General features: G+C 33.5%; 1 protein-coding gene and 1 long non-coding RNA gene across 2 annotated transcripts; both read left to right on the forward strand.

Annotated features, from left to right (window-relative positions):
* The first annotated feature begins 341 nt into the window (after positions 1-341).
* ND-B17 (NADH dehydrogenase (ubiquinone) B17 subunit) lies at positions 342-2,321 on the forward strand. Its single transcript, XM_011070995.2, has 4 exons — positions 342-488; positions 882-1,143; positions 1,870-1,971; positions 2,059-2,321. The coding sequence occupies exons 1-4, from the start codon at positions 481-483 to the stop codon at positions 2,194-2,196; spliced, it is 510 nt and encodes a 169-aa protein (XP_011069297.1). The 5' UTR covers positions 342-480; the 3' UTR covers positions 2,197-2,321.
* A 149-nt stretch (positions 2,322-2,470) lies between these two features.
* Positions 2,471-6,989, forward strand: LOC147907049 (uncharacterized). The gene is made up of 4 exons (XR_015547750.1): positions 2,471-4,249; positions 5,236-5,294; positions 5,804-5,923; positions 6,198-6,989. It is a non-coding gene; the product is annotated as an uncharacterized LOC147907049 (long non-coding RNA).
* The last annotated feature ends 5,700 nt before the right edge of the window (positions 6,990-12,689 follow it).

Here is a 12,689-nt window from a genome sequence, read left to right on the forward strand (position 1 = left end):
AATGAAACATTTTTTTCCGATTAGATTATCACATTTTTTGTACGATTATTGTTTTGATGTTCTCTTTTTTTTTTAAATATGATTTCATATATATAATTCTTAATTAAATATTTTATAATGTTATCATATAATTCATTGTCTCTAATCTTTCTACATAATAACAAAAAATTAATAATTTCATTAATGAAATAACATTAGGTATTACTTAATAAGTTAATCACTGATTAAGTTAATCGCAAGTTTGACCAAATCACTCTAAATTTTTTTATGTATTATTTGTTTCATTACATTTTTCGTCCATTTAAAAAGATCAAGTTCGTCATCCTAGATGGCGTAAAATGAAACTTCCTGCCACCTCTTATACATACATATGATGTAACACATCACATATAAGCAGAACTAAAGCTAACCTCATTGTCAGTTTGGACAAGTTTGGAGAATTGGTGTTTATAAGATTTTAGAGCACACATCAAGAGAATCATGTCGCGGTAGAATATTTTTTTATTACATTTATCAAATCCTGTATCCTGCAATGTGCAAATTATATAATAAGTCAAGAATGAGCAAAAACTTAAATGTTGATATGCATCAATTTTCATGCAGCAGGAACTTGTGACATTAAAGCTTCAAATTCTCAGCTGTCGCAAAAGAATTTATGAAAAGCAGCTGGATTCTATTTCATTTATTTGCATAAATTTTTTTATTTTGCAAAATCAGAAGATCAATGTCTCATAAAGTTCAGTGATTGAATTCTCATAAAAATAAGGCGTAACAAAAGTGAAATGATATGAGATGTTTTCTTTAATTGTTTACAGTTAACAATATAGCATTAAATAATTATCATTGCAATTTACTGTAATTTGTTATAATTTACTTCTTAGAGTACCAGATGTCCCAGACAATCCAGCTACGATGGGGGATAGACCTATGTCTATAGTGCGTCGTATGGATCATGTAAGAGAACGGATGCTGGGAATGACGGACGAGGAGCGGGCATGGAGAAAAAAATGGTTGGATGCTCAGAAACTCGCGCCTGAGGAGCCAGTGTATCCCAAGGGTTACTATGAAGCGATGTACAACCCAATCAGAAGATTCTACATGATACCTATGAACAAATTCGAGAATATTTTGGCACCAGTTATAGTAATAACAAATAATTGATAATCGTTAAATGCAAAGTAACATTACACAAATATTATTATCCATTCAATAATATAATGCACATAACAGTTATTTATGATCCAGCAAAATGCTAGCAGTTTACTGGCAGACTAGCAGTAGAATCGATCAGATTCACACTGCAAATCTATAGACATCCATATTAAAGATACATATGTATTTTATAATAGTAAAACAATTTTGAAAAGAATTTACAGATTAATCTAGATTGCATTTAAAAGTAACATAAAAATTTTAGCAACGAATTACCATTTGGATTAAAAGTTATTTCAATAACTAGTATTTTTTTTATCTGCACTTTGATAGAAATATATAGAAATGCATTATGAGATAATAAAATAATATATAAAATAACAAACTCTCAATTTTTAAGTATTTTAAGTATTCAAGATTTGTGTAAAGTTATATGCAAAAATTAGTTATAAATAAAATATTTATTTACAAGGTAACTAATTTTTGCATGTAACTTTATTTATTTATTCTAAATTTTCTAATTGATGAATCGCAATGAAACTTCGCATAAGTCATTTTAAATATTTAGAGTAATTTAAAAAAAAAGATTTTTATTATTTCAAAAATTTTAATTTAACAATAAAAATAATAACAAGTAAATAAACTATTAAAATGCGTTCAATAAAAATAAAATGCAATAGTGACACAAAAAGATTAATAGGTTCTCCTTCTTTACAGGGTAAGTTTTCGGCGAACGTAACGCGGCACTTTATAAGCAAAATGGCAATGTCTATCGTTGCATTTTATGGTATCTATTATTATATGAAATACAACAGAATGGTAATTATAACAAAAATATATTTCAACATACTAATAGTAATTACTTAGTAGACATGTCATATTATATGTATTATTTGGTTCTTTCAGAACTGGATGAGAAACGGTGGATGGAAAATCTCAATGTCTAGGATGAAAATGTACCCTGACACTAAGGACTTAGATGCTTTATACAGAACGAAGGGCAATCAATTCTACGTAAATGGTTTTGACAAATCTCCTATATAAATCTTAAAAATACGCCATTTTCCTTGTATAGTTGCTATTTAATTAACATCGTCAAATCAATGTCATTAAAATAACAAACACGATGTTATTAATAAATGTTATTAGTAATAAATTGTTGATGATAATCTCGTTTATAATACTTATATTTAAGTTCTGATTTATTTTTTTTTTAAGAAATATCTCACTTGTGCATCGAATTTTCAAGGATCAGATTATTTATATTTTAGTTTGATTATTTATACTTACCTCTCTTACCAATATATATTTTTTTAATTATTTTAAAAAATGTATCACTTATTAGATATTAGAGAATAATATTATATATTAACAATGTTAAACATTATTATGTGAATGGAATCATAGTTTTTGCAATGTTTCTCAGCTATCTAATGCTATGTACAAAAATTATTAGTTTTTAATTAATATCATCCCTCGTGAAAAATTTTTTCAGAATTTTTATACTAACTGAATCTTCAGAAATATATCTTTCCAAAATATTAATAAAATCTACATTTCTTAGAATTTTTCATATATATGAATTCTGAAATATTCTAAGCCTCTGTATTCTATAATTTTTAAAAAAACAGTTTGAACTTTTTTAGATTTTTATAAGATTTTATCAAAAATTATAGAACGAAAAATCTTAGAAGTTTTGCAATATTTTAGAATTTACGAAGAATTCTAAAAAAGAGGAAAACTTTCTCGGCATTTCTGAAAAGTATTTTCTATTAAAAAATCTGAGAAATTTTCTAAAAAGTTATAAAATTATTTAAAAATTCTAAGATTTACACAAAATCATTTATATATTTTTTATTAAATTAATCGACGATTATACATATAATTGATCAATATAATATAACTTTATTCATGGCTGGAATTACTCATTTTCTGTTATTTGATGGGTAGAAAAAAACATTCGATTAGACATAACTCAGCGAATTATATATGTAATTTAAAATTTTGCTATAATTCTACCAATCGAATTATTTTCATTATCCACTGAAAAGTCACGCCTTGTCGAAAAAATTGCTAAACGCGTTTATCGTTGACTCGCAGCTATCAGAGAGAAATTTAAGAGCTAGGTCTTGTTGGCCTTTTTCATGTTACTATCAATATAATTTCGTTGAGTCTACTTTCCAATGCCGCATATATTATACAAAAAAACTTAATAGTTGTTTTTATTTCATACGCAAGTGAGTGTAACGATTATTATCGATTATTACTATTAATATATTTAATATCTAACAATAAAATAAAACTCAGTGGAGTTGCTATATTAATATTTTGATTAAAAATTTCACTTTAAAAGTTCACATAGAACTTTAAGTAATAAATATATTTCTATACTTACGCGGTGTTTAAATGATTCACAATTTATAATTGCTTATTATTATATAAGTTCGATTTTCCTTTCATATAATTTTTTCAATAGCCTTTATTTATTTATTCTAATTGGTTTTTAACTTTTAGAAAGAATATAATTTCTAACCCGTATTCAAAACATTTTGTTTGAAATTCTACAGTATACATAACGTCAACTATATACTACAAACATGCTAACATCGTAAAAGCGCTTGCCGAGTGATTACAGACCTCTCTATCTCCTTAAAACGCACGGACCCAAATTCCGAAAAAGACTGAAATATTTTGCGCGTAGCGTTTATATACCACATTGGAAAGCTAGCGCGAGCCAATAAGCATCCGCAGCGAGGCATCACGCTCATTGGCTGGCGTGCGAGTGGTGGGGTTCGCCGTTTGACGACTCATATAAATAGCGCGTAATTCGCGACCTCGCTTTTGCGACTCGAGCAGGGGACGGGGTACGTCCTGTCATTTTAACGTTGAAAAAGTTCGCACTGTTCGCAACCCTGTCTTCGAATCGACTGTCTTTTCTTCAGATTCTAATCTCTGCTGAGTATAAAACGACGTTGGAAAAGTTCGCAGCCCTGTCTTCGAATCGATTGACTTTTTCTCCATACTCTAATCTCTGCTGAATATAAAACGACGAGAAATGGTGCGAAAGGATCGTTCATCGTTGGATTTCTTTACTAAGGTAACCAATAATTAACTTTGCCTTTACTTCTCGTAACAATGTAAATATCGCGTATTGCAGAGTCCAGTATAGTACTAGCACACTGATTATTCGGTCAAAAGTATGTGGCGTCGTGTCGTGTCGTTGCGTATCGCATCGAGTCTCGCGTCGCGTCTCGCGTGAAGTTAACCGCACGCGAAAAACTACGCTTCCCCATTTTGATCGCATTCACATTTCATTCGCGAAATGCGGCGGAACGGATTCTCAGACAAGTGAAAACGCGTGATCAAATACGGTAATTAAAACCTTTATAATAATACCTGAATGTATAATTTGAATATATATTTTCATACGCGATATTTAACTACCGCGTGACTATAGATTCAGTAATCACATATTAATAATCACATATTAATAATCCATTCGAATGCGTATGAAATAATTTCATAAAACTTGTTCGCCGAAAGTATATCACTTAAATAATTGACAATGAGATTTTCGAATATTAATCTGCAATACGGAAATTATAATTGTAAAAGAAGAACGTATATTATAATATTCGCTTGCCCTTTATGATTGTTATTTCCACATTTCGAGCATCGAGATATATTTCGAAATACGGAAAATTCATAAACGCGACGCCGAGAGCGAGAAGTACGTCACAACGCCGCGTTGTTAGCGTCGCCTTGGCACGCGAAGTTAACCGCGCATAAACGAAGCTGTCTCGCCTTCTTAATCTTAATTACAACTACAATTCATTTACACATTTCGATCCGTAAATGAAGCGCAAATATAATTAAGAGACGAGATTGGCATCGATCAAATGATAATTGAACTTATATTAAATCTATATTTGTATTTATTGCAACACTTAGTTCGCGCAATCATAGATTCAATATTCACTAAGAAAAAGACGTGTCGCGACGACACACCGTCGTGTCGCTCTTGGCGTGTGAAATTGACGCGAGAAACAAAATCACTTCGACATGCATTTGTTTTATTTGCAGAATGCGACGAATACGAAATGGTTGGCTCCAAATGAGTGCTCTTGCAACTTATTGAATTGGTAAATAAAATTTATATTAATTTTATATCTAATTATTAAAATGTCTAATAATTTTTTGTGTAATATAGTTTCGGCACTAAACGCGGATAATTCGTTCGAACACATATTTCACAATACTCGTGCAGTCGAATAGTATGTCGCGTATAAAATCAACTGTGCAGAAATCTTTCGTCATCTTAGATGCATTCCAATGTCTAAATTTTATTTGTAAAGTATCGCGAGTTTCGAACATGACAAATTTCCTCCGTTCTTATTTTTTTGCTGTAGTAAACTATCTAATTAATATCTTATTGTCTAATTAATATCAACTACACGAACAAAATATGGTCGCATAATATTTAGGATGCGTTCCGCTTTCACGCTCACACATGTAAACATTAGTTCATCCTTGTTTATCAAGTATCAAACAAGGATAAATGATATTTGCAAGCACTGTAAGCGCAAACAGGACGCACCCTTAGCAATTATTTGCACCTGCATTTTAATAAACTATTTGTTTCAACTGATAGGTGCTGTCACAAATCAAACAATGGGAAGAGAAGAGAGGTGAAAAGCAGGCTTGACAATTTTGTGAGGAGGAGGAGGTGGAGGAGGCTCAGGCTCAGGAAAAGCAACGGATCAACTTTGCGGTAAGCAAGCTTATTGCTTATTTGCAACAATTAATCATTTTTTCCCATTAAGTTGTTTTATTTCAATAATTAAAAATAATAATTAAAAAAAAATTAATCTAAAACATTACGGAAACTTATTCTCATAAAGACAATTTTGAGAAAATGTATAATTATTTTAATAGTATATAATTAAAAAATTATTGAAAAATTCAATGTATATAAAAATTAATTTTTTAACTATTGATTATTTTGAATGCTATTTTAATTTGTATCTTATATTTGTACGTTACAGAATCATGTAACCACATAGTTGATAACTCAACTGCTGCACATCAGTCTGTCTTCTTTCTTCTTTTATTGGTACAGCTACCTCGGCCGCGATTAAGCCAATAGCCAATTAGTGAAGGTGCAGTAAAATATAATGGAGACTTTGCACTGCTCTGTAATGAGAGATCGGGGCATCGATCGGTGAGTGATAAAGATTTTTTCAGGTAATGAATCTGTATAAAATGTACAGATCTATCATATTAGAAATGAATATAACGCTTTATAGACCCATTATTTTAAAATGGATTAGCTACAAACGATTATGATACATATTTAATCTTGGATTTGTTTATCATTTATATATTATATATTATAGTTTATTTGTTAATTGATCATCTTGATCTGCTATTATGCTTGAAGCTATTATGTTTATACTCGGAAAAAAAAATTTTATATATAATTATATTAATTTATATATAATTATATTAAAAATTGACATATTTTCTATACAATTATATATAATTATTATAAAACATGTTTATAATATATATAACATTATTTTCTCGTATTCACACAAGTATACATATAAAACAAGAGAATGAAATAGAATTCAATGATGAGTTAGTGTTATAAATTATATAATATTAATATTAAATTAAGAACGTAAATCTGTTTAATTTTATTGAATTATTATTTGATTCATACATATTAGAAATAATTCAATTCTTTTATTTAAGAGGATATCCAACAAAAATTCTTTTTTTACTAATAATATAAATCAGAAAAAATAGTTATATATATATATATATATATATATATATATATATATATATATATTAGGTGTTGGAATTAATTCGTAGCGTTTTACAAGTGATGGGAAGTACTTTCATTAATGTATTTTTTAATGCTCATGTGAAATAAATAACATTCTTTCATTAAAAAACGCTACGAATTAATTCCAACACCTAATATAATTATTAGCATTTTAATAAAAATAAGCTTGATGGATATAAAAAAAAATTACTGAAAATAATTGGTTTTTAAATTAAAATTAATGAAATAAATAATAAAGAAGTAAAGAACAAATTTCATATAAAGAAAAACACGTTTCGTATAAACAAAATATATATTTTAAAATACAAAGATTTTTACAGATTTTTTATTTTTAAATTAGTATAGGATATTCACATATTCAATATATGTTTATACCCGGCATAAAATAAAGAATAATTTGATAACAAAACCTATAATTAAATAAGTTATGCATTAATTTTTCTTAATCCCATTCCCAAATATTTATCCAAGATTAAATATGCTATAAATTGGTGCAAAGAAAAAATATGTACATTTAAAAAAATATTCTTTGAATGCTTATACATGAAAAAATTGTCCTTCTTTACAAGAAAAAAAAATGTTATTACAACTAACTAATCTTATCTTATATAAGTATATAAAATGCACTACATAATTAATTCTTGAACACACAACAATTTTAACATAATAGATTGTAGCTTATTCATTTCCTTGATTGCAAAACAAATTTATAACAAATAAAGCAAAATAAGTGACATAAAATCCCAAAAATATAAATTAGAATTCTAACTGAGATAACCGGAATTCTGTTCGATACAATATTTTTGGTAAAATAGACTAGAATTCATATTTTTAAAACAATTATATTAATTAGAATTCTAGGTATCTCAACCGGAATTCTAATAGATTTAACCAGAAAATTCTGATTCATTCATTTACCAGAATTACTATTTAATACAATCAGACGTTTCTCTCAGTGTAGCTTCTCCGTCTCGACATTCTCAATACCTTATTCCTTTCATAAATTTTTATTAATTTTTCGTGTATCATTTAACATTTTTGTTGCAGCTTCCTCATGGCACGTGCAATAAACGATGTGTTTCTTCGGAATTTCCGGGTTCCACGTTTTGTATAAATATGGGATACGGTCCGGGTAACGTGATCGTTGCAATTCGTGTCCAATTCTCGCCACGTTTACCGGTCTGTCGAGCTTGACTCGTAAGACTAGCGTCTAGCAAGCCGATAAGCCGAATTAACCACGATTAACGCACGAGGGATGTGGGCAATACCGCCCCAGAAAGTGGGTTGCCTCACGTCGCGTCTATCAGCCAGGCGTTTGCACACTTGTTGTGACACAAACTATTGTGGTTCGCAAAGTATCGTGGTTATGAAGGCCTCGTCGACGTTAGACGCGCGTTAAACGTGATACGAGAAGCCGATCGTATTCGCAACGATCTCCTTGTCGGTTCCGCATCCGTCGCGTCTACCTCGGCAAATCGCCACTTCGCTCATTTCACATCGTCTTTTGCATGTGCCATGGAGATGCAGCAACCGAGACAAAAATGATCCTCGCAACGTTAAGAAAATTTTTGAGAAGGTAGAGGTACGTGATGCATAGAATTTTTTGTAGCAGAAAAATCGAAGAGAATGGTTGTCCTATTCCTTGCATTTATTTTCTTTAATTTTTCGTGTGTGTATTTAACATTTCTGTTGCAGCTTCCTCATGGCACGTGCAATAAACGATGTGTTTCTTCGGAATTTCCGGGTTCCACGCTTTGTATAAATATGGGATACGGTCCGGGTAACGTGATCGTTGCAATTCGTGTCCAATTCTCGCCACGTTTACCGGTCTGTCGAGCTTGACTCGTAAGACTAGCGTCTAGCAAGCCGATAAGCCGAATTAACCACTATTAACGCACGAGGGATGTGGGCAATACCGCCCCAGAAAGTGGGTTGCCTCACGTCGCGTCTATCAGCCAGGCGTTTGCACACTTGTTGTGACACAAACTATTGTGGTTCGCAAAGTATCGTGGTTATGAAGGCCTCGTCGACGTTAGACGCGCGTTAAACGTGATACGAGAAGCCGATCGTATTCGCAACGATCTCCTTGTCGGTTCCGCATCCGTCGCGTCTACCTCGGCAAATCGCCACTTCGCTCATTTCACATCGTCTTTTGCATGTGCCATGGAGATGCAGCAACCGAGACAAAAATGATCCTCGCAACGTTAAGAAAATTTTTGAGAAGGTAGAGGTACGTGATGCATAGAATTTTTTGTAGCAGAAAAATCGAAGAGAATGGTTGTCCTATTCCTTGCATTTATTTTCTTTAATTTTTCGTGTGTGTATTTAACATTTCTGTTGCAGCTTCCTCATGGCACGTGCAATAAACGATGTGTTTCTTCGGAATTTCCGGGTTCCACGCTTTGTATAAATATGGGATACGGTCCGGGTAACGTGATCGTTGCAATTCGTGTCCAATTCTCGCCACGTTTACCGGTCTGTCGAGCTTGACTCGTAAGACTAGCGTCTAGCAAGCCGATAAGCCGAATTAACCACGATTAACGCACGAGGGATGTGGGCAATACCGCCCCAGAAAGTGGGTTGCCTCACGTCGCGTCTATCAGCCAGGCGTTTGCACACTTGTTGTGACACAAACTATTGTGGTTCGCAAAGTATCGTGGTTATGAAGGCCTCGTCGACGTTAGACGCGCGTTAAACGTGATACGAGAAGCCGATCGTATTCGCAACGATCTCCTTGTCGGTCCCGCATCCGTCGCGTCTACCTCGGCAAATCGCCACTTCGCTCATTTCACATCGTCTTTTGCATGTGCCATGGAGATGCAGCAACCGAGACAAAAATGATCCTCGCAACGTTAAGAAAATTTTTGAGAAGGTAGAGGTACGTGATGCATAGAATTTTTTGTAGCAGAAAAATCGAAGAGAATGGTTGTCCTATTCCTTGCATTTATTTTCTTTAATTTTTCGTGTGTGTATTTAACATTTCTGTTGCAGCTTCCTCATGGCACGTGCAATAAACGATGTGTTTCTTCGGAATTTCCGGGTTCCACGCTTTGTATAAATATGGGATACGGTCCGGGTAACGTGATCGTTGCAATTCGTGTCCAATTCTCGCCACGTTTACCGGTCTGTCGAGCTTGACTCGTAAGACTAGCGTCTAGCAAGCCGATAAGCCGAATTAACCACGATTAACGCACGAGGGATGTGGGCAATACCGCCCCAGAAAGTGGGTTGCCTCACGTCGCGTCTATCAGCCAGGCGTTTGCACACTTGTTGTGACACAAACTATTGTGGTTCGCAAAGTATCGTGGTTATGAAGGCCTCGTCGACGTTAGACGCGCGTTAAACGTGATACGAGAAGCCGATCGTATTCGCAACGATCTCCTTGTCGGTCCCGCATCCGTCGCGTCTACCTCGGCAAATCGCCACTTCGCTCATTTCACATCGTCTTTTGCATGTGCCATGGAGATGCAGCAACCGAGACAAAAATGATCCTCGCAACGTTAAGAAAATTTTTGAGAAGGTAGAGGTACGTGATGCATAGAATTTTTTGTAGCAGAAAAATCGAAGAGAAAGGTTGTCCTTTTCCTTGCATTTATTTTCTTTAATTTTTCGAGTGTGTATTTAACATTTCTGTTGCAGCTTCCTCATGGCACGTGCAATAAACGATGTGTTTCTTCGGAATTTCCGGGTTCCACGCTTTGTATAAATATGGGATACGGTCCGGGTAACGTGATCGTTGCAATTCGTGTCCAATTCTCGCCACGTTTACCGGTCTGTCGAGCTTGACTCGTAAGACTAGCGTCTAGCAAGCCGATAAGCCGAATTAACCACGATTAACGCACGAGGGATGTGGGCAATACCGCCCCAGAAAGTGGGTTGCCTCACGTCGCGTCTATCAGCCAGGCGTTTGCACACTTGTTGTGACACAAACTATTGTGGTTCGCAAAGTATCGTGGTTATGAAGGCCTCGTCGACGTTAGACGCGCGTTAAACGTGATACGAGAAGCCGATCGTATTCGCAACGATCTCCTTGTCGGTCCCGCATCCGTCGCGTCTACCTCGGCAAATCGCCACTTCGCTCATTTCACATCGTCTTTTGCATGTGCCATGGAGATGCAGCAACCGAGACAAAAATGATCCTCGCAACGTTAAGAAATTTTGAGAAGGTAGAGGTACGTGATGCATAGAATTTTTTGTAGCAGAAAAATCGAAGAGAAAGGTTGTCCTTTTCCCTTGCATTTATTTTCTTTAATTTTCGAGTGTGTATTAACATTTCTGTTGCAGCTTTCTCATGGCACGTTCAATAAATTATGTGTTTCTTCGGAATTTCCGGGTTCCACACATTGTATAAATATGGGATACGGTCCGGGTAACGCGATCGTTGCAATTCTCGCCACGTTTACCGGTCTGTCGAGCTTGACTCGTAAGACTAGCGTCTAGCAAGCCGATAAGTCGAATTAACCACGATTAACGCACGAGGGATGTGGGCAATATCGCCCCAGAAAGTGGATTGCCTCACGTCGCGTCTATCAGCCAAGCGTTTGCACACTTGTTGTGACACAAACTATTGTGGTTCGCAAAGTATCGTGGTTATGAAGGCCTCGTCGACGTTAGACGCGCGTTAAACGTGATACGAGAAGCCGACCGTATTCGCAACGATCTCATTGTCGGTTCCGCATCCGCCGCGTGGATCGTAGCAAATTGTTAGTCGCATTGCGTATCGCAATTCGCATTATTGTTTGTACTTTTCGTGACAGATTTGCAACAAGTGTATATAGTGATTCGCGAGACATTGATAAGATTTATCCATGGAGATATTGACAAAACCTGAGGAAGGAATTTTTGCAGAAGTATGATTAAAAGGATATTTGCAGATGGAGCGTCATGAGAAATCTCTTAGTCATGAATCACGGAATTCAAATAGCGGAGATTGTGGATAATAGTAAAATAAAGATTTAATATAATTTATGTATCTTATGATTAAACACGCAATTATGAAAAAATATGGTAGCATTTTTGTAAAATTGGAACTTGTATAAAATATTTAAATATTATGTGTAGGAGAAATTAATTAATTCAATATAATATTTTATTTTATTTGCATTCAGATTTTCATAGTTATTTTTGCTGATATATAATAATAATGAAAGGAAAATCTGGGGAAAATGTTGGTGGGGGTCTTGTAACGATTTTTATTATAACTTGCAATTCCTGTCGATTCGAAAATGAAGAGTCCTTGTTATATGCATTAAGACCTAATTCTCACCCATGAGATCCGGATTCCATATATCAATAATTTCAATATTTGTTGATGACTGTTAACATTTTGAAAGTTGTTGAATTATTAGTTAGGAAATGGTTACGAGATACAATAAGTGTTATTTGAATTAGAATCTTATGTCACGAATGTCACTATTCGTCTTGATCACTGTTATGAATCGAAAGTGATAATTTGTTCGTTTGTTCACACCGATTGTTTTTTATTTTTACATGTTTTAATAATTACTTTTAAAGAGATTTAGAAAGCGATTTGGTGATCGAATTATTTTTTCTAAGTTTTCGTTATTCTATTAATAATTTTATTAATGTATCTTTTGTTCATGTATTGTTCATTTACTTAAAATTTAATATGTTATATGTAACTGTACACTACACACAATGAATAATAGTGTGTTTGTTTGAA

This window comes from Acromyrmex echinatior, chromosome 16 (assembly GCF_024713525.1).
Source record: "Acromyrmex echinatior isolate Ae372 chromosome 16, ASM2471352v2, whole genome shotgun sequence".
NCBI classification, from domain to species: Eukaryota; Metazoa; Arthropoda; class Insecta; order Hymenoptera; family Formicidae; genus Acromyrmex; species Acromyrmex echinatior.